Genomic DNA, 23201 nt, shown 5'->3' on the forward strand with positions numbered 1-23201 from the left:
AACTCACTAGAAAAGACCCTGATGCTGGGCAAGATTGAGGGCAGGAGGAGAAGGGGGTGACAGAGAATGAGATTGTTGGATGGCATCACTGACTCAATGAACATGAGTTTGAGCAAACTTCGGGAGATAGTGAAGGACTGAGAAGCCTGATGGGCTGCAGTCCATGGGGTCACAAATTCTGACACAACTTAGCAACTAAACAACATCAAAAGTTGCAAGAAAGCAGAAATAACTTTCTTTGACAGAAAGACATTTTATTTGTGTTATTGCGGGACACTCACTCAAGCTCCCTGCCCCACTTTCATTCTTCACTCATCTTGGCAGAACCAACTGGTAGGAGAACGGCAGGAACACTCTAAGAGTGTTTTTTCCAAACTCGTTTTTTCTCTCTCTTTCTTTCTTTGTCTTCCTTAAACCTGGAAGCCAAATTTGTCTCATTTGAAGAACGACTTGGTTGCATAAATGACTGCTGTTTCATTCAATGGTTGCATTATTTTTCTGTCAAGTCTCCTCCAGGCGGGCTCTGGGGACTCTGGCTTCCAGAGTATTGCAGCACTATATCTCCGCGAAGTCACCAGGACCTCAGAGGCCCCGGAGTGAAAACAATGGGCGACTGGGGCCCAGGCGTTGTCCCTGGAAGGATGACAAGTCGGCCTCCAGTGGCGAACATTGCTAAATATTATACTCCATAGCTGAGATTGTTTTTCTTTTGCAGCTGAGCTTTTGAGAAACCCTTGGGAATTGCCCTGGGTTGAGTTGGATATTAGTGAAATTAATTCTCAGCTATTCAGGAGAAAGTTACTGTAGGTGGGTCATGCTAATTGCTCCAGGCAGAAAGAACTCCCCGGTATGTTGGGGTTTGTAATAGAAGAATGATAAGTAAAGCAGCCAGAAGAGGAAGTGTGGAGGGCTGCTTTGTAGGAGTTTCATTGATTTAGCATCTGTAAGGAAAGTTTATTTTTTAAAAAAATCTTTTTTTTTTATTAGTGAACAGGAGAACATTCAAAACTAAGACAGATAGCAGCCAACTGGGAATGCTGTGCAGTTTGGAATAGCTTAGGCTGCTGTTCAATCATTTCCCCAAACAGGAAACCACAAAATGTTAGAGATTAAGGTCACTGGATCATTGGGAAAAGAGCATAACTTTGTCTGCAAAGTATTATGGTGGATTGTAAATGGGCCAAAATATAAGCATAAATCTTTCGTCTAAAAATGTAACAACAAAAATCCAGCCTTCTCGCAAAAGCTCGGTTTGCTTTCCTGTTGTACCAAGAGACTGAAGCCTCCTCCTGTGGCATTTCTGTAATTTTCCTAATAAGTAGAGGAGTAATTGGGGAAATAAAGAGAAATGCTTTGTATGGTTTGTCATCAATACATGTGTTTCGGTTTGGATTTTTAAAAACGGTTAAAGTTTAGATCAGAAAGTGGCCCTTGTGTGATTTATTTTCAATCTGAAGCTTTAATATGGGTGACAGTGAAAATATAACAAAATGCACATTTATATACATTTCTGCCCCAAACCCCTTCTTTCAAGTGTTCGGTTATACGCATGCTAAGTTGCTTTAGTCATGTCCGACTCTGTGCAACCCCATGGACTGTAGCCCTCCAGGCTCCTCTGTCCAAGGGATTCTCCAGGCAAGAGTCCTGGAGTGGGTTGCCATTGCCTCCTCCAAGTTTGGTTGCATAGGAACCATTAAAAGCACAGGTATCTTTTTTCTCCTTTGAGTGTCATGTGCTCCTCCCACCAACTTAAATTAAAGTCAAAATCTGAGTTTAGAGGCTGTGAGTTCTTCTTAGATGAGTCAGCAAGTAAACCGGTCTGTAGATATCTATAGTTGACACAGTTGGTTGTTTTATGTCTGCCTGGAAAATATTTATCCTTCAGAAGCATTTACTAAGTAAAATAAGGATTAATCATCATTGATTGTGTTCACTGGATTTTTCCTAGAGGGAGGTTTTCTTGCTGAGAGAAGTTAAATTACGAAGAAACTAATGACTTATGTACGTGCAGAACCTGAAAAGTTTATGCTTTGGAATATTAAAATGAGTAGATTTGAGAAAGATTAAAGTGAAACTGACTTTTTTAACTCCTCTTTTTAAGGAAAACTTAGAGAATGAAAGAGTAACCTGCTTTTCTTCCTCTGATTATTCACTCTTTTGAAAAGTTTTTTAAAATCTAGGGTTATTAGGAGGACAGGAGGCACATCTTTTCATGTCTATTCTCTTGGTGCCCAATCCTTTGGCTCTCCGTGAAAGTCAAAGTCAAGCGCTCAGTCGTGTCTGATTCTTTGTGATCCTTTGGACTACACAGTCCATGGAATTCCAGGCGAGAATACTGGAGTGGGTAGCCGTTCCCTTCTCCAGGGGATCTTCTCAACCCAGGGATCGAAACCAGGTCTCTCACACTGCAGGCAGATTCTTTCCCAGTTGAGCCACCAGACTAAATAGAAATTTCATGGGAGCAGATTAAGCAAATACTTGCCATGTATAAATGAGCACACACTCCTTTCTCTAACTCAGACCAAAGCCCACTTCCCTTCCATTTCAGATGGAAGTGAAACTTAGCTGCCTATGGATCCAGGAAGGAAATAAAATAAATGAGTAGTGTTGGACTGTGACATACTGATCTTTCTTTTCTATCTATGACAGAGACATGGATACAGAGGAATATTTTTTTCTCTTCTAAGAACAACAGTAGCATAAGCATTGAATAAATGACAGCTGCTCTTGCACCTCTGTTGGGGATGGAGGGAGACACTCAGGAAGGGGGAGGACTGTGTCTTAGGGGGACAACTACTGCCCAACCTTTGCCCCTAGTAGCCAGGTGGAAATATGGGCCAGTGTGGTCCGGTCTCCCAGTATTTAAATGCCAGCATCTAATTGCAAAAACAACAACAACACCCTGTGGGCTGGATGGATATGTCTGCAAGCTAAATACAGGCCCCTGGCAGCCAATTTAAAACTTTTGCACTCCACTATGGAAGTTTATTTTTCAGAGTATTCTTGATATAAATTAACAAAAACATGAATGAAACCTTGCTTTTCAGGTTACAGGATATTTTTACATCTTGTATCCCATTTGGTCCTCCCAAGAACTAGGATATTCCATTTCACAGAATACAAAAACTAAGGCTCAGAATGGATAGATGACATCTCCAGGGTCACTCAGTAGCCCAGGCTTTGGGAAGCTGAGCCAGGTCTGGAGCTCAAGGCTCCTTTCTGCAGGTGTCATAATAACTTTTATAAGCCCCTAATGTTTGTTTCATCAAATTGATGATTTCGTGCAGTTATGTTAGAACTCCCACATCCTAGGAGTTATTCTAACTCTTACTTACATCCTAAATCACAATTTTAATTCACAGGCAACATCTCACTTGGAAATAATGAAGTTATTTGAATAGCTATGTTGAATTATTCTAATGTGATGATGATAATAATAGCCAGTATTAACTGAACACTTACTATCTGCCTAGGATATGGACAGCTTTACATGCATTGTGTTATGTAATTCTCCCAATGACCTTCCCTCATAGATGTTTCTCTTCTATCCATTTTACAAATGAGGAAACTGAGCTCTAGACAGGCTAAGTAACTTAATATCAAGATAATCTTGCAAGTAAGTGACAGAGCTCAGTTCATACCCAGCCACAGGGCCTGTGCTCTTATTCTAAACATGTATCCTTCATTCCAAAGAGTCACGCTTACATGTAAGTGTGCTCCTTGCATGTGTAATTACAAATAAAGAACAGACTACGTGTTCTGTGTCCTCTGAGCAGGGGTGGTGGTAGTGACTAAGGCAGGGTGGAAGAGGGCTTAGGAGCACACAGTTTGCATTCAGGCAGATCTGAACTTGATCCATGTCACCAGTTGGCTCACTTCCCTACACCTCTGTCCCTTTGTTCCTAAAATGGATAAATAAGACCTGCCTTTGAGGGATATTGTGAAATCACGGATGTAAAATGCTTAACACAGTTCCTGCGGCATGGTAAGAAGAATGAGAGCATTCTATTAATATTATTCCAAAATGTCCCATTAAAAGCTATAATCTTAACCGTACTTTTCTAGCTTTTCAAGTATGGGGAAATTCCTTGGGATCTTGAATCCCATGCTATAAAATTAAAGATTCCTTTCAAAGGGTAATTTATAGACTTATGGCTCTGACTATCAAGAAAAGACTGCTGAGACACCATGCCCAATGTGTGTAAAATTAGTCTTGAAAGGCATGTTATTTCATGCATTTGAGTTCGTAGAGTTCAGATTTACCCTGCCTGGGTTCCCTTCTACTGTCGGCCTTTGTCAGAAAGAGTGAAATTGGCAACAAGTATTAGACACAGAAAGACCATCTGAATAATCTGAAGGTTTGTTTTAGAAGAAGTGTTTTTTTGAGTCAGTCTTCCCAGTCATTATCACATTATCAACCTAGTTGGAAAGGAGGAGGACTCTATTTACCTAACTCCCCCAATTTGTGTCCTGTGCTGTGCTTAGAACCCTGTTCACATTTTCTCATTAATTCTCACTGCAGTAAGATGTAGGTCTGACATCTGTATGTCCAGAAAAGGGAACCACAACTCATGGAGGGTGAGCCATGTGCTCAGGGACCCCCCAGTCACTTCATGCTGTGGCATGTGAGGCACAGGTCCAATGATATGTGAGTTTGGATTTCATGCTTTTAGCAACAGCAGCAGCTCTGGTTACTTGAAGCACGAAAGGAACTGATCAGTAGACAGGATATGTCACAGAATTCATGGACAAACCGAAGAACTGGCATGAGAAAAGATAGGGGCCGGGAAAAATTCTGGGACTCAAGGTAGCAAAATTAATGGACAGACTCATCAGGGACCCTTGTGTCACTACTGACAATCCAAAGTCTAGGGAAAGAGCATTTGAGGGTCCTGGCTTAGGTCACATGCTCATCCCTTTCGTGGAGGAGGGAGGACACTGATGGACAGCCTTCACGAGCCTCCCTTGAGGGAATGGCAGTACAGTTACCAGGAGACAGGCGAGTGGACCTAAGCAAGCCAAGATGGCCGACAGTCACTATACAGCGCTGCAGAATCCGTTAAAGAGTGCAGTCAACTACACCCTGGAAGTGTTGATACGTCTTACAGAGTATGGGCACTATGCAAGAGCTGTGGGTGCACCAGCGGCTAGGAGGGCTCCGTTCTCCACAAGCTGAGGCTCTTCCATAGCTGCTTAATCAACAGCCACTCCCTGCAACAGAAGTAAAGGGTCAGTCGGCAGCTGAGTGATGTCCTTGCACACATCCTGGTTCATAGAGCCAAAGTTACAGAGAGATGTTGGACAAACAGACTTGAGATTGTTTCTAAACTGGACTCGTGAACTGTGTCTCCTTCCCCAGTGACTGTTTCCTACAGCTTGAGTAGCACTAGACACGGAGCTATGGGGAGTCAGTAGATGCTTGTCGGTTTGTGGGAATTTAGTTCCTGTCTTACAGTGTTCTAGAAAGAAATTTGGAAGACTGGGATCTAGGATGCTTTCTGGCACCTCACTGTGTCCCAGTAAAGTGGGACCTCCAATTTATGGTAAAGTGGAGGTGGGCCTTATAATACTTCTCATCCCCACCCTGTGAAGCTAGATGAAAATAAAGCCATTATACACGTGAAAACACTTTGAAAAGTAAAGAACATAATGAAAATGATTGTATCACCTATTCCTAGTAAAAAACAGAGATGATTGTAATCCAAATCATCTAGTGCCATCTCTTGTACATGCTTGAATTCTGGAATGAGTTTTTAAGATCATCTCTTGATTGGTGGCTCAGATGATAAAGAATCTGCCTGCAATGCAGGAGACCCAGGTTCAATCCCTGGGGTGGGAAGATCCCCTGGAGAAGGGAATGGCAAGCCACTCGAGTATTCTAGCCTGGAGAATCCCATGGACAGTGGAGCCTGGTGGGCTACAATCCGTGCAGTCACAAAGAGTCGGACACGACTGAGCAAAGAACACTTTCACTTTCACTTTATGATTGAACTAAAGTTATGCTGTTTACCTAGTTGTCATGAAAAAAAATAAACTGATATCTGGTAACACTTGAGTCAGCAGAAGTTACTCCTCAATAAAACATATCTTTTGCCAAACGAGGTTCCCAAACTCTTAGTGTTATTGTTTTTTGTTTTTTAATTTTTTCATTATGGAAGCATCCTAACCACATATACCCTCCAAACCTAGAAAAGAGTCAAGTTAAATCACTCATACTTTGATTACCTTAACTGCTGTTTTGTTTTCTTTTGTATTCTTTTCCCAAGTTCGAAGCATCTTTTTAAAATGTAGTAATTATAGAGCTTCTGTATAGAGTAATTATGGGCTTCCCTGGTGGCTCAGATAGTAAAGAATCTGCCTGCAATGTGGGAGACCTCGGTTCGATCCCTGGGTTGGAAAGAGCCCCTGGAGGAGGGCATGACAACCTACTCTAGTATTCTTGCCTGGAGAATCCCATGGACAAAGGAGCCTGGTGGGCTACAGTCCATGGGGTTGCAAAGAGTCGGACATGACTGAGCGATTAAGAACACACACACAATTATAGAGCAGCAACAGTGTTCTTGCCTGGAGAATCCCAGGGACGGCGGAGCCTGGTGGGCTGCTGTCTATGGGGTCGCACAGAGTCGGACACGACTGAAGCGACCTAGCAGCAGCAGCAGCAGCAACAGTGGTATCATAGATTTTCATTGGTTTTTTAATAAGAAGTATTTTTTCATGTCTTTGCATCACCATCAATTTCAACAAACTAACCAGTAAGACATGTAGTAAAAGATAAGAAAATTCTCTAAAAGGAATGGTTCTGCTCCTTCACTGGGGCCTCACAGCTGACCAGAAAGGAAAGTAAGGACACTGGCTATTCATGGGTGCTGCCTGCTGTGTCCCTGGAAACCTACTCCACCAGCGCTTTCCCTGCCCCCTGTTTTGTTAAGAGTCACTCCTGACAAGGGAAGTGTAGCGAAAAGCTGCATTCATTTCTGTCTCCTCCTCTCAGTCTTTAGACCCTGTTGCTTAAAATACCAGCAAGCCTCAGGGGAAGGTTTGCCCCAGACTGTCCCAGTTTTAGCCTGCAAACCCTGCATCCTGGGAAACTCCTCCATCCTGGGCAAACTAGGACAGCAGATCACCCACCAGGAAGAAGTGGGCGTGTGTGCACATCCTTCATCAGTGGCCAGCCCGCTGGGGCTTAAGCTTTGTCCTAGCACTTCTCTGACTCAGGATGTGGGTGGCCAACACGTGCCCTCTGACTTCAGGACCACCCACCCCTGTGCTATACCCACCTGGCTTCTCAGCTCACTGTCACCGGATCTAGGGATATCTCGCCCACTCACCCAGCCCTGGAGGCACCCAACTGGGATATTCCTGTGGGGGCTGAAGAGAGTAAATATGACATTTAGATTAAAATGGCAGCTCTGAAATTCTTATATTTAAGGCAGCCTTAAATGTCAGCTCTGAAATCACTTCGCTTGATCGTTACTCGTCTGATTTCTTTTTGTTGTTGTTGTTATATTTGGCTTATGCGCCCTGTAGAAGTTAAAAATGTTTTCCTTGCTTTTTTGCAAAGGAAGAATTTCCATTTGCCCCGCAAAGTAGGCTTCTGCACATCACATGCACAAAATTATGCAGTCCGGCCCTTTACTGCCTTACTCTGGAGAGTTTGTACTCTTGTTTAAGATGAGTCTGGAGAAACAAGAGAAATGGCTCAGGGATGGGCTTTATTTCCATTCAGTTCAACAAATGTATACGTATCACTCTGTTTTTGCTGTAGCCTGTGGATTTTGCTATCATCCCTCAAAACTGAAGATTCAAATCTATTTCAGTAAATACCCTGATAAAGTAAGGTTGCAAGTGACACTCAGAACTCAGAAAGGTGCAGGCTTCACAGAGTGGTGACAAAGAGGGAAAATGGCTAGGTACATTTGTATGTGTGCCAATCAGCATCTTTTCATTGATTTCTAGCAGAAGAATTACTTTATAAAGATTGTATTCATTAATCAGCTATAATCAGCCCTTCCTAGAATGGTGAAGTATTTAAGCTTTGTTTGCTGGTACAGATCATGTGTAATTGTTTCCATATTGTTGGTAAGACAGCTGTAGGAGTTTTGCATGGGCCATAAGTACTCAAGGTCTTTGAGGCAATTTCTTTGTATAAACAATGCAAATTTTTATTGCTATAGTTGAATTTTTTAAAGAGGCTTTAAATCCATGAGGATTTTTTTTGAGGGGAGGGGTTCTTCATAGGAGAGTGGAGGTGGTGATGGTGACTGAATAACATGAAAGCCCTGTGTTCTTATAGGGGAGGCCCAGGGCCCTTTCATCTCAGGCTGAATCCTGGCCCACTGCTGCTTGAGGATTTGGAGTGTGTAAAAGTCCTGGGCTTTCTAATTATGTGTAAGCCTTTTAAGACGCCTGTACCAGGAGAACACAGATGGAAACATATGCAGTGTAACATTTTATATCCAATTTGAGGATTCGACCAGAGGTCTTCACTTGAGTTAAACCAGAGCTTCCACATAGATGAAAGGTGGCATGGAGTTGAAGACAATCTCTTTGTTGGTGGTGGAGTGACAATACCTCATGAGAATCAATGATTGCAAAAAAATAGCCTAAAAGGAATAGAAAACAAAAGGGGAAATTATTCACATCTCCACTGGTGAAATTAATCAACTCTGTTCCTTTTTTAAAAGTTTCATTCCATATTTGTATATAAATATATCAATCATATACATATATAATAATTGTGATATATGTTTGGCATTCAGCTTTCTTTTTTCATTTAACTTTTAAAATTATTTATGTATTTATTTTAGTATTTATTTTGCTGTGCTGGGTCTTTATTGCTGCTTGGGCTTTTCTCTAGTTGTAGAAAGTAGGGGCTATTTCTAGTTGCAGCGCTCAGATTTCTCTCTGTGATGGCTTCTCTTGTTTCGGAACAAGGGCTCTGGGGCCTGATAGTTTCCGTAGCTGTGGCGCATGGGCTCAGTAGTTGTGGCTCCTGGGCTCTAGAGCACAGGCTCAGTAGTTGTAGCCGATGGGCTCAGTTGCTCCACAGCATGCCGGATCTTCCTGGGTCAGGGATTGAACCCCTGTCTCCTGCACTGGCAGGTGGATTCTTTACCACTGAGCCACCAGGGAAGCCCAGCATTCAGATTTCATACTTAATATTATAAGTATTTTCCACACTGCTTCATGGTTTAGTCAGACAGTTGAAGTGGCTTTGCAATATCCCGTAGAATATCTGTACCATGGTTATTTAACTACTCACTAATATGGAACTTTTAGACTGTGTTCAAATTTGTCTTTAAAAATTCAATGAATATAGTTAATTTTTTTTATTTCTTTGGGTTTAGTTTCATAGAACTTATTCCACAAACCGGGATTAACTGGGACAAAGAGTCTCAACATTTTAAAGTCTTTGCATTAAATAGTGACCATTGCTTTGCTGAAGAGTAGTAGCTTCACAGCTTCAGCAGCACTGGGTATTATCTGAATTCTTGTTCAAGCAACTAAAACGTTGTTTGGGAAGAAAAGAGTTGCCTCAGAGTTTCTCCTACAGTACCCATCAACTTGGCTTAAAAATGTATTCTAGGCATTTTGAAGGACATTCCTCATTGTTGACAAATGGCTATCATGTTTAAGAATGGAGGCCTTTGGAAGGACATGGCAGACATTGCTGCCTCCAACAAATAAGAAACTTGAGGCACCTGTGTCTATCTGTCTGCCTCAGAAAATTATAGTTGCCACTGAAATGTAGGAGGGGAAAGTAATATGGATTAGCATCAGCTGATGGAATTCCCAGCTTGCCAGCTGCTGCAGGGCCTGAAAGTGAAGATAATGAAATGCAGGCTTCATGAAAGTCCTAGAAAATATGGTATTCCTTAGTTCCACTGGAATGTAACCACAGTCTTCTTCCTTCACATAGCCATAAGTAAAACCCATAGCGCCGGGTAATACAGCACAAATGCTTTTGCGTTTGTAGAGATATACATAGAGGTGTACATGAAGATTCCTATGAAGAATCAAACTTTTGGAAGAATGCAATGGTTGAGACAAGGTTGAGTTTATTTCAGGTTGTTGGTATTTGTAACCAACTGGAAAAAAAATGATCCTACTGAGTTCCTGGGCTGGCCTCTCTGAGCTGACGTCTCTGGCCTCTCTAACATCAGAGAAGCTTACATCCCCTTTGTGTCTCATCCCCTCTCTCAGTACCTAGACACACAACTGGCTTCCCCTGCTGAATCCTACATTTGCCCATGGCTCAATTTTGTTTCAGGTTCTAATCTACAATGGCCAGCTGGACGTCATTGTGGCAGCTTCCCTAACAGAGCGCTCCTTGATGGCCATGGACTGGAAAGGATCCCAGAAATACAAGAAGGCAGGAAAAAAAGTTTGGAAGATTCTTAAATCTGATCCTGAAGTGGCTGGTTATGTACGGCAAGTGGGTAATTTCTGTCAGGTATGAAAATGCTTCTGGGCATGCAGATTGTGGAAATGGGATGGTGGGATTGAAACTGAAGCCCGAGAGACTTCCCTGGTGATCCAGTGGTTAAGTACTCTATGCTTCCACTACAGGGGGCCAAGGTTTGATCCTTGTTTGAGGAACTAAGGTCCTACACACAGCTTGGCGTGGCCAAAAAAATCAAGCAATAAAACAGAGGGTATATACGAGAGGAATTAGACTTACAGGAAAAAAATAAAAGAAGAAGCTAAAGCCCGAAAACCCATTAAGGCATGGTCAACCTTAAGCAAAGACATACAACAGCCAAAATACATGTCCCTCCTTTCCACAGAGAAGGATGATCTCAGTTCATATTAACATACAAATATTCCACGTTAAGACAAAAGTTGACAGACACAAGTGTAGGTATTGTTTAAGAGATAAGGTGACAATGAAAAATATAAAATCTGTGTGCTTAGCCACTCAGTCATGTCTGACTCTTTGCGACCCCATGGACTGTAGCCCCCCAGTCTCCTTTATCATGGGGATTCTCCAGGCAAGAATACTGGAGTAGGTTGTCATGCCCTCCTCCAGGGGATCTTCCCAACCCAGGGATCGAACCCAGGTCTCCCACACTGCAAGAGGATTCTGGTGGGCTACAGTCCACTGGGTCACAAAGAGTTGGGCGCAACTGAGTAACTAACACACATACTTTCATAACTAGTTAACTCTAAAGTCAGATTCCAAAATATTGGACAAGTGGATGCTCTTCGGTTGCAGAAAATAATCTGGACTTAATTTTTCTTGTCTGTTTGTCCCTAAAAATTTTTAAGTTTTTTGAATTGAATTCAAAAACTTTTTAAAAAGAAAAAAGTAACAATTTCAACACCTGAAATTGCATTTTAACTGATGCCTTTGTACACAGGTAAAATTTTGTACATAATTTTATCAGTGAAATGTGAAATTGATTCTACTTTGGTACTTTAAAAAATCTTATTGAGTTTTAATATAGAAAAGTTAACAAGTCACAAAACAGATAAATGAAATTTCACAGAGTGAACATATCCATGTGACAGTCACCTAGATAAAGAAATAAGATAGAACCAATGCCTGTTGCCCCACAGTCACTACCCCCTCCTCTCCAAGGTAACCACTGTCCTGACTTCTTATGGCCTAGATTATTTCTGCAAGTTTTTGAATTTTTATAAATGGACACATTCAGTTTGTACTCTTTCCTTTGTGGTATTTTTGCTCAGCTTTATGTTCATACGATTTATTTATACTCTTTTTTATGGCAATTTGATCCTTTTTCCTGATATGCCTACAAGTTTGAATGTCAGACATTAAACAGGTCAAGTTATGGAGAGAGTTTGAGTTTTTGGCTGATAATATTTACCTCCAAAGAGATTTTGCTTTGCTTCTGTCAGGCAATTAGAATACAGGCAAGGCCCTTTATTAAGTCTGGAATTGAGTGTACTTTTGGAGATGGCAATGGCAACCCACTCCAGTACTCTTGCCTGGAAAATCCCATAGATAGAGGAGCCTGGTAGGCTGCAGTCCATGGGGTCACTGGGAGTCAGACACGACGGAACGACTTCACTTTCACTTTTCACTTTCAGTGAGAAGGAGATGGCAACCCACTCCAGTGTTCTTGGAGAAGGAGGTGGCAACCCACTCCAGTGTTCTTGCCTGAAGAATTCCAGGGAAGGGGGAGCCTGTTGGGCTGCCGTCTTTGCGTTTGCACAGAGCCAGACATGACTGAAGCAACTTAGCAGCAGCAAAACTGTATTTTAGCTGGCCTATTTCCATGGCCCTAAATTGACATTTGTGGTATTAACCGGGGGCTCTACCCTTTGGCAGAGCACGAACACCAGTATTTGCTTCCCAAAGCTCCTTTCAAGTTTCCAGTCTCTTAACTACCACGTTATGCTTGGTCTTGTCACCTCTGGGCCCCTGAATCGACCATTGCTTTGATGCAGACAGGGTCAGAGAATGTCACACTCAGCTTGTTGCACACACACGCACAAAGAAACCTTTCCCTTAATCTCTGGAACCTGTCAGTGTGTTGTATCATATGGAAAGAAGGAATTAGGGCTACATATGGAAATAAGGTTGCTAATCATCTGACATAGAGATGGGGAGATCAGCCCAATGTAATCACAGAGATCCAGATAAGTGAATGAGGGAAGAGGTGAGTCAGAGTTTTGAAGGTGCTGCACTGCTGTATTTGAAAGAAGGACCATGAACTAAGGAATGCAGGCAGCCTCTGGAAAACTAGAAAACACAAAGAAACAGATTCTCCCCTAGAGTCTCCAGAAGCAAGGGAACCCTGGCAGCATCTTAGTTAGCTTGCAGCTATCTGCAAGCAGGGAAGAGAACCCTTACCAGAAACCCAATCAACTAGCACCTTAATCTTGGACTTCCCAGACACCAAAACTGTGAGAAATTTCTGTGGTTTAAGCAACTCAGTCTACAGTATTCTCATAGGATTATTGAGGGGACTTAATAAGCTAAGCAACTTAAAGCAGCCCCTGACTCAGGAAATTTTGCTAGTATTATTATTACTGTGTATCACTTATAAGGATGTATATAACAAAAGGGAAATCATAAATAGTAAAAATCAAGATCAGAGAAAATGTTTGATTTTTCCCTTAGAGGAAATCAACCCTTAGAGGAAAGTTGGGATATTACTATTCAGATTATTAAAGGCAAACACGCATGCCGAGTGGCCAGGGCACAATGCTGGGCATGTCTTTGCCCCCATCTGCTGCACTGCTTTATGATGAGAATCCCACCAGGCACACCCAGCATGTCCTCCACATCTTCTGATGGCTGCCTCAGCCACCTGTTATCTTATGTCCCCCAGACCAGTATTATGAATGCCTCCGGTGCCTGGCATCACACATGTGTCCTGCTCAGCACCGTGCATGGAATGCCCAGCTTGGGGGGTGAGACTGGGGCTGCAGGGCGGCGTGAGCCACAGAGGTGGGACGAGGGATGTCGACCTTCACTCAGAAACGTGTGGCAAATATCACACTGAGCCCGCTGACTCTGCTGGTGAATGCAAAACACATTGAGAGATGAAATGGCACTCCTCTGACTGCCGAAAACTGGGTAACAAAAGAAGCGAGGCCCACATATGTTTGTGATAGAAGTGTTTTGCCGCACGGTGAGGGAGCTGCATTTTATGTGGGTGATTTTACAACGTTGGCTGCGTTCCTCTCCCCTAATGCCTCCACGTAGGATTGGGGGTGGCTTGTGGAGATGGGCGGGGAAGAAGGGTGGAAAAGAGCTCCGATGTTCACAAAAGCACTCTGTGGATTAGGGATACCGTTCAAATGTCAGGCGTCTGATAATGAAAAAAACGGCCGTCAGCCGTGGACTCGGCTTTTTAGCATTTGACACACAAAACAGAAGCATGTGTCTGTGTCTGCCAAGAGAGAAACCTCGCTCTCTGCCAAACTCCACAGTTCTTAATTTAAAAATTGAAACCAAAGTAGACTTGTCTCTGAATGGTTCCTTAAAATGTCCATTTAGAGGAACGACGGTTCTCCCAGGGGAGCAGCAAGGTGCTGAGATGAGGGAATATTTCTCCATCAAGGGATGCCCAGGGACACCAGCCAGCTCCATCCACCCCTCAAAGATCAGATGAAGAATGAGTCTGCTGGTTGCCCTTTGCTGCTCTGGCTGCTTCTATCTGTACGTTCTAAGAATCAGACTCTCCCTTCTTATATCATCTGCGAAGTAACGGGCTTTTCTCAACCTGTTTGTTCATCTGTAAATTACAAGGTTTGAACCAAGTATTTCTAAAGTGAAAGTTAGTCATTCAGTCGTGTCCAACTCTTTGCAACCCCATGGGCTGTAGCCCGCCAGGCTCCTCTGTCCAGGGGATTCTCCAGGCAAGAATACTGGAGCGGGTTTGCCATTTCCTTCTCCAGAGGATCTTCCCTCCCCAGGGATCAAACTTGGGTCTCTTGCATTACAGGCAGATTCTTCACCATCTGAGCCATAGGGAAGATATCTTTAAAGAAAGATCTGAAACAGATTTTTCTTTAATGTCCAGAGAGGCTCAGTTTGCAAGCATTATAGAATAGATAGTGGCCTTCGGTGAGAGAGAGAGAGAGAGAGAGAGAGTGTGTGTGTGTGTGTGTGTGTGTGTGACTCAATAACATTACAGCGTAGATCAAAGGTGTAATCCTCTCTCTGCTTGGCTGGTGACAATCCATGTCCATCGCTGTCAAGACCACCCTGCTGCACCTTTTGGGGTCTTTCTCTGCCTTTCTCCAGATATCACAGCTGCTGTTCATGATCTGTTTTGATGTCATCACTGCTTTTGAAATGCAGGATGTTTTTGTTCTTACATCATTGAATCATCAACTCCATACATGCCAAGATGCCACATTTATAAAATTTTCATCAGAATAATAACACTGATGAATTCTTTAAAAACAGCTTTCTAGAAAAAACCTCATGAAGCTACATTTTCTGGGGAAGAAAAGCATTTTTTATATCTTTATTTCACTGAAAATATTTTTATGGAGAATAATTATTTTTCATGTAGAGATTAAAAGGAAGACATGAGTCACCAGTCAGTTTTCATTCTTGTGCAATCATAGTAAGCGTAGTTTCTTCTACCATGAATTTTGCATTATTTCCAACAAGTCTCTTTTTCCTGATTGCAACTTGAGATATCATAATTTTTGTTTTCATTATCAGTATCAGCTTAGGTTATTCAATAAATAATTTTCTCTATCCTGTAGGTAAAATTTTCCAGCTGGAGCAAATTTTAGATCTCATTTTCCAGGTGGAGAAACTAAAGCCTGGAGGTTAAATGACTGTCCCAAAGTCCCATACCCATTTCATGTCTGAAATTAGATTCGATTTCAGGTCCCCTGGCTTCCAGCTCAGTAGTTTTCTACTTCACAAGGGCACCCACCTCTGGAATGATGGATTGGCAGCAGTAAGCTAGTACACTTGAAACTGGAGTCTGCATACACATGTGCCATGATTAAAGCAGGCCTGAGAAAGAGTGTATTTTACTTCTAGTGTTAGTTCTTGAGTTACATACATGTGCCTTTCTATAGACAGAGTATCAGGGGTTTTTTAAAAAGGTAGGTGGTACTTAGTAGGTGATGAGGCAAGGCTCATCCAGTGTTAGGAAGGGTTATAGATTTACCTGGGGAGTTCTCATGTTAGTAAAAGAATCGACGCTGAAATTGACTAAAATGAGCAGAGAAGAAGCATGGTGGGCAGAGACTCCGAATGGGAGCGTACAGAGCAGGACACAGGCAGAGCACACAGTCTGGTTTCTGTTTTGGTGCCCGGAGGGTGCAAGCTGGGAGAGAAACTGGAAAGGGACCATGGAGCCTCGATAGTGGGAAAAGGGGTGAGTATTCCATTGTTTAGGCAGTAGGAAGGGTGGGAATTGAAGAATTTTTTTTCCAATTTTTTTTTATTGGGATAAAATATACATTGAAAACTTGCCATCTTAACCATTTTTAAGTATACAGTTGAGTGGTATCAAGTGCATACATACGATTATGTACCATCCATCTCTACAGCTCTTTTCATCTTGTAAAGCTGAAACTCTGTAATTATCAACTCCAGCTCCCCATTCCCCCTTCCCCAACCCTTGGCAACCACCATTCTACCCCATCTCTATGAATTTGAGTGCTCTAAGTATCTCATATAAGTGGAAGCATACAGTGTTTGTTGCCATGGAAGATAATTAAGCACATTTTCAAAGCTTTGGAAAGTTTAAATTGGCAGCAGTAGGATGAATTCAGGGCGGAAATAGGTCAGAGAAGAAGGAAAGTGAAGTGAAAGTGAAAGTCCATGGAATTCTCCAGGCCAGAATACTGCAGTGGGTAGCCTTTCCCTTCTCCAGGGGATCTTTCCAACCCAGGGATCGAACCCAGGTCTTCTGCATTTCGGGCAGATTCTTTACCAGCTGAGCCACCAGGGAAGCCCCGGAAAATAGGAGTACCCCCAGGAAATAGAGAGTCATGTTAGTACCGGAAGAAGGTTCTTCATCTACTTCCTGGGATCACCTTCTTGGTGCTTGATCCTGAGGTCCCAAAATAGAGGAGATAAACTTTATAATGTCCAAGCTGTGAGGACCGATTCCTGTTTGAAAATTAGTGTTTACTGTGCAGTTAAATGAACTTGAAAGCTGAATACCCACAGGACTACCTGGCATGCTGGTGTCATCCTGGTGCCCTCCTCAGGCTCACAGCAAGCCCCCCAGTCTCCAAAAGCACAAGCCCTGAGCCACGACTTATATTTTGACCTTGACTCATGTTTGGCCTTATGAAGTTCTTAGGCCTATGGTCTGCCACACTCTTCTCAGGGGTTTCTCCCTGAGTTTCCAAAAGGAGTAAGACTTTCCGCTAGGGGACAGGTACAGAGAAGCCAAAGGGGAGGAGCTCACCACCCTTGAAGCTTGACTGTTTTGGAGAGTCAAGATCGATGGGAGATGGTTTGGGGTAATGAGAGGAAGCGGACTGTGGAGTTAGACCAACCTGTGTGAATTTCAGTTTTGCCACTTACTAGGTGTGGTTGTTGGTTCATGGGGGTGTCAGGAAGGCCAAAAGAGACACCAAGGATGGCTACTGACCCTCCAGCATTTGCAAGCCCTCAAGCCAGTGGTCTGCCACACACTTTCTTAGCCACAATTTTATAGAATATTTGTAGCTCCCCCATAAATTATGTGATTGCATTTACTAATTTATAAATAAAGAAACAGAAGTTTCACCTGAGAAACTTCCTTAAGATTTCAAGTAGCAGTAGTACCAGGGATTTAACAGTCCGCATCTTGCTCTTTCCTCTGCACCACCATGCTTAAATACCTGTGAAGGCTATGGAGCGGGAAGGATAGAATACTCCAGTTGCCCGCCAGACCTCAGCTACAAGTCTCGCCTCAGGGCATGTATGTGATGGTGGTGACAAATGTGGGTGGAGCGTTGGTGGGGGCCAGTGTATTTGGCAGCACATCCAGTCCGCACAGAAGAGGCTGTTTTCTAAAGGAAAGCAGAGTGCTTACAAGGAGGAGGAGGATGGGAAAAGCCTGGTGTGCAGACAGAAAGCAATAACAACCACAGCTTCTTCATTGTGCTAACATTAACTGTTTTGTTCCTTTGACTACATGCAACTGAAAAATGGAGAAAAGAATAACCATAGTCCTTTGAGTGGAAGGGAAGCTCAGGCTAGGATTTCAACATGTCCACGGATAATCCGCAGAGGGAATGATAGAGAGTACCTCTCTAGAGGGACTCTCTCAAGAGTGCCTCTCTTGACCTTCCTGCTAACAATTCATTTTTTCTTTAATTTAGAATTTTAAACAGCTTAGGGAGGATTAGAAACTATTTCTGAAGGAACCAACAGTTTCCAGAAAGGTCTTCAGCAAGTCCTTGGTTGCACTGACAACAATCAGAGTAAGCAAACAGCAATAAATGTCACTTTTGCATTCAACTAGTTGATAGGGGATGAGAAGTTAAAACAATATTTAATGGAGGAAAGTAACTGTTAAACAGATTTGAGACAATGATTACCAAATGCAGCTAATTCCAGGGAAAATGTTTTGGCTATGTTACAGAAATTGTTAAACAGAATCTTCATCTCTATCCCAGCTGTGTTGATTTCTACAAAAAGGGATGGCCTTATCCATGGGTTCTTTGTCTCCATCTTCCAGACCTGGGGAAGGCTCTTCTGTCCATTTATGGGAATCAGACTGTGGGCAGACAATCAGAATGTAGCAATCAAACCATCCCCTGCCCTCACTAATAAGACTTGCCATTATTAGAGAGTTTCATGGCAATTACAAGTTAGATTCTCCAGAAGCAGGTATTGGGCAGACTTTAGGGTACGAGATGTTCATTAGGGATTAACACCTGAGAAAGGAAGGAGTAGGAAGCAGCATTGGCAGAGGAGGAAATCAAACTACGACGCGGGCCTGACAAACCTTGGCCAACCTGGGAGGGAGGTCCAAAGAGAGTAGTTTCCATCAGAGTATCTTACATCAGACAAAAATGATCGGCCTTTATACGCCCCCCACCTCACTTAGTCACTAGATGTGGGATGCCCCAGGAAGGGCATCATTTTGGGAGAGGTTGTGCTGTGCAGCTGAGGCAGACCCTGAAGGAGCTGACAGCTGGAGGCTGTCTGCTGACTGGATTTCCCACAGCTGGACCACAAGTCCATCCTTGAAGGAGGATTTGATGATGCATCTCTCTGTCTGCCACAAAGACCACCCAAATGGTGCAGTTGCAAGCTCTCAGGATTTGCGGGGGGGCCTAGGTGGGGGTGGTAGACAGCAGTAGGAGCTGGTGGTTTGCCTGAGACCACATGGGGTATTAGTCTTCCTTTGTTTGCATAATATACACTTTCACTTAAGCTGTCATGTCATTATGTCTTCTCTCTTCATTAGAAAGATGAATCCAGTCTTGTTTTTCAATTTATATCAAGATTCCAAGATAGGAATAACAAATCTTTCAGGGGAAAAGAATTAAGAGTTGTTAGTAAATATTTCCCTCTTACAGTTATTTGATACAGAATAAGGAATCACTCCAAAACTTACTGGCTTAACCCAACAACAATGTATTATTTCTCACAATTATGTGGTGGAATGGGCTCAGCAAGGAGGTTTTTCTGATTGGGGTAGTTCACACCTGCAGCTGCACTCAGCTGACAGTTTGGCTAAAGCTGGAACATCCACGTGAGTCTCTTCTCCTGTAGCGCTCTCTCCATATGAGAGAGCACTACATCTCCATCTCTCTAACCATACGGTGTCCTGGCCTAGACTTCACAGCATGGCGGCAGGTCTCCCAAATTGAGAAGCAAGAGATGCCCATCCTTTTAAGGCCAGGGCTCAAAAGTCTCAGACTGCTACTTCCAATGCATCATCTTGGTCAAAGTAAATCACAGAGCAAGGCAAGATTCCTCTTGCTAACAAGAGTGGCAAAGAACTTGGGATCATCCCTTTCCATTACATTTTCCTAATCCAATGTGTCTCAACCCTTGCAAATACAGACTCCCAAGGCCTGTTTCCAGATATTCTGACTTTATTGGTCTAGGGTTAAGACCTGAGCATCAATATTTAAGCTTCTTAGGGAATTTAATATGCATCTGGCTTGGGGACATAAACTGTATGTCTTTTGTTCCTTTATTGATACTGAAATGGCTTCCATCTATCTCACAGGAATCCTGTGTGGCTTATGTTTAGGTAAACTTCTGTTCTGATACCTAGAGGGTGCTCTAAATCCTGAGCTATTTTACTTACTGACCAGCCAACCAGAAACCTGAGAACATAGTTTTACTCTTAACAAACCAGCCATTGATCTGAAGCATCACATTTAGAAAAGTGTCCTCTAGTCAATGGTATTTACTGATGTGGCTCTGATTCTCTGAAATCCTCAGCCAAAACCTTAAACTAAATTGTAAACCTCAGTTCCTTGCCATGTATTGTAGGTTGACAAGTGGTCTTTGTTCTCTTAAAACACTGATAGACCATTGGTAATTTAGACTCATAGAAAAACTCTTTTATTTACTCAAACATTAGCTTCCTTTTCCCAGCAGCATTCTGTCCTATACCGAATGCAGTCCTCACGTGCGGTGTCTTCAGACAGTAGTGCGTTCTTATTACTTTCCAACAAGGATACAACTAGGTCTGGATGATGTTAAACATCATCCAGAGAGTTCTCAGCAAGGATGCACACCAGTCCCAGTTTGTTTCTGGATATTAATTATTGATCCAATAATATATTAGATAGATATGATTAGTTCTGTGCCAAAGCAAAAATAAAATTGCAATGATTTAGACTGAAGCCTTATCGGGAGTAAACTTAATGCTTCCTAGTTAGGTTATTTAATAGATTGCCAACTTGGGGTGAGGCTTTTTGTTAGGATTTAAGAGGTCAGTGAACTTATAAGGGGGAAAAATTGCATCTTTATTTTCACTAACCTCTAACTGGAACATCATTTCCTCCTATTATGAATTATGAAATTTAGCATTTCCTTCCATTATGAATGTAGGCAACAAACCACAGCAGTATTAGCAGTGCCTTTGACTTTGTCACCATAGAATGCAGAGATAGTTTCATATCAAATACAGATGCTGTTGCAAATAGCTAGAAACAATGCTTATGCCTAAAGTTATAGAAGATAGCTTCTATAAAAGTTATAGAAGTTATCAGACCCACAAGTTGCTCTTTTGTTATGTTTTCATATAGAAGGACATATGTTGATGTGTCACAAATTCATGTTTAACTGTTATTTTGTTTTTTAATATTTATTTGTATTCATTTTATTTATTTGGCTGCACTGGATCTTAGCTGTGGCATGTGGGATCTAGTTCCCTGACCAGGGATCGAACCCAGAACTCCTGCACTGGGAGGGAGCACAGAGTTTTAACCACTGGAGCACCAGTGAAGTCCCATGTTTAACTGTTTTGATAATGTCAATCTATAATTTTAATTTGTAATCTATAATATGTATGTATCATAATATATATATGAGTGAATCATGTATTTAAAACCATTGTTCTGAGAGGTATTTATAGATGACACTAAACAGCCTCAGGGGTCCATGGCACAAAAAAGACAAAGCACCTGTGCGTTAGACTATTTGATTGTTGGAAGTAATTCATAGACCCTTCCATGTACCCAAACATGGGCCATCTTCTCAAGCTGAGAAGTTATGAACTTGAATTTTATTTATTACCTTGATGATTCTCACTACTTCTACTATCACCATACTCAAGTGACCCTGAAGTATAGGGATTAAGAGAGTGGATACTGTGTTCAACCTGGATTAGCCCCTAGCTCCACCACTTACTAACTGTGTGACCTTGGGCAAATTTCTTAACCTCTCTAAGAAGTTCCTCATCATAATATTAATACCTAATTCTCTTGCAGAAGGATTCATTATTAGGATTAATTAATATAATGCTTATGTATTCCTTGATACTCTGGCACCTAGTAAGCATGCAATAAATATAATTTTATTGTCTTTATTGACCTCTCCTAACATGAATCTATTTTCACAGGACAAGAAGCTCCCCCGGCCCCATCTAATACAGTCCTTATGAGATACTATGTCTTAAAGGCTCAGATGATGAAATGGGGTATTATTCATCAGATAGACCTAGAAATATTTCCACTGTATCTAGTGTTTACTTTACTGTAACATGGAAACAGTCTTGATGAGAGATGGAAGAAGTGGAGGGGCCTGCACATTTGTTCATGGCAGTCTAACAACAGTATATGAAAGTTGCTAAATTGAGTGATGAGATGTTTCTAAAGCATTTGAGTCCCTTCTAGTTTAAAAGTGATCTGAAACATCCCTGTTGACAATAAATGAAGCATTCAGCCTATATTTTATTCTGTCCCCCCCCCCCCACTTATACTGAGCTTCTAACATACAGAAACAGGGAAGAAGGGGAATATAGGAGCTTAGATTTAGAGAATTAAAAATAATCTAGCAAAACAAACAAAAAAAATGTTTGGCAACTTCTTGCTCTTCTGCTCTCCAGCATGGAGATGTGGGTGTTTATTTTTTTCCTCTATTTATTATTTTTATTATTATTATTTATGCAGCAACTGGAGTCCAAAGGTTCCATTCTGGTACCAGTTTTGTCTTCTTGGAGCCACTTGCCAGCCGCTTCCCACTTTTGCATTTGTTTCGTTCAATTGCTTCTCCATATTCTCCCCATTTACCGTGTTTAGACATATGGTCCATTTCGTTATCTCTGTGTTGGGCGGAAGGGAAAAGCACAACAGAGAACATGTTAAATTTCTTATAGATTCATTTTTATGAGTTTGGCAGTATCAATAGGTGGGTTTTTTCTTCTCTTTTTTAATTAAAAGTTGAAGAATCACCAAAAATATATTATACTTGTATAAGATCAAACAAACAATGATAAATGACTACCCCTGTGCTTACAATCATTTAGGAAATGTAGCATTACCAGCAGCCCACGCTCCCAATCCCATTTTCTTCCCTCACTGGCCCCGGAGGTAAACTACTGCCCTGGGTTTTGTTTCTACATCCTTTTTTAAAAATTTACAGTTTTACTACAGATAAACATCTCCATAAATAATATTTTACCTTTCATGTTTCAGTTCAGTTCAGTCGCTCAGTCTTGTCCAACCCTTTGCAACCCCATGAATCGCAGCACACCAGGCCTAACTGTCCATCACCAACTCCTGGAGTTTACCCAAACTCATGTGCATTGAGTCGGTGATGCCATCCAGCCATCTCATCCTCTGTCGTCCCCTTCTCCTCCTGCCCCCAATTCCTCCCAGTATCAGGGTCTTTTCCAATGAGGCAGCTCTTCACATGAGGTGCCCAAAGTATTGGAGTTTCTGCTTTAGCATCAGTCCTTCCAAAGAACACCCAGGACTGATCTCCTTTAGGATGGGCTGGTTGGATCTCCTTACAGTCCATGAGTCTTCTCCAGCACCACAGTTCAAAAGCATCAATTCTTCAGCACTCAGCTTTCTTCAGAGTCCAACTTTCACATCCATACATGACCACTGGAAAAACCATAGCCTTGACTAGACGGACCTTTGTTGGCAAAGTAATGTCCCTGCTTTTGAATATGCTGTCTAGGTTGGTCATAACTTTCCTTCCAAGGAGTAAGTATCTTTTAATTTCATGGCTGCAATCACCATCTGCAGTGATTTTGGAGCCCAAGAAATAAAGTCTGACACTGTTTCCACTGTTTCCCCATCTATTTCCCATGAAGTGGTGGGACCAAATGCCATGATCT

The 23201-nt window shown here is 42.1% G+C and overlaps 1 protein-coding gene across 5 annotated transcripts in view; it reads left to right on the plus strand.

Annotated features, from left to right (window-relative positions):
- CPVL (carboxypeptidase vitellogenic like) overlaps nt 1-23201 on the plus strand; it is a 127853-nt gene that overhangs the window by 93288 nt on the left and 11364 nt on the right. For all 5 annotated transcript variants that reach the window (XM_061414254.1, XM_061414253.1, XM_061414257.1 and 2 more), the window contains one exon: nt 10271-10453. In XM_061414254.1, coding sequence (XP_061270238.1) covers nt 10271-10453 — 183 coding nt within the window. The remainder of the gene's footprint in view (nt 1-10270; nt 10454-23201) is intronic.

This window comes from Bos javanicus, chromosome 4 (assembly GCF_032452875.1).
Source record: "Bos javanicus breed banteng chromosome 4, ARS-OSU_banteng_1.0, whole genome shotgun sequence".
In the NCBI taxonomy this organism is placed as follows: Eukaryota; Metazoa; Chordata; class Mammalia; order Artiodactyla; family Bovidae; genus Bos; species Bos javanicus.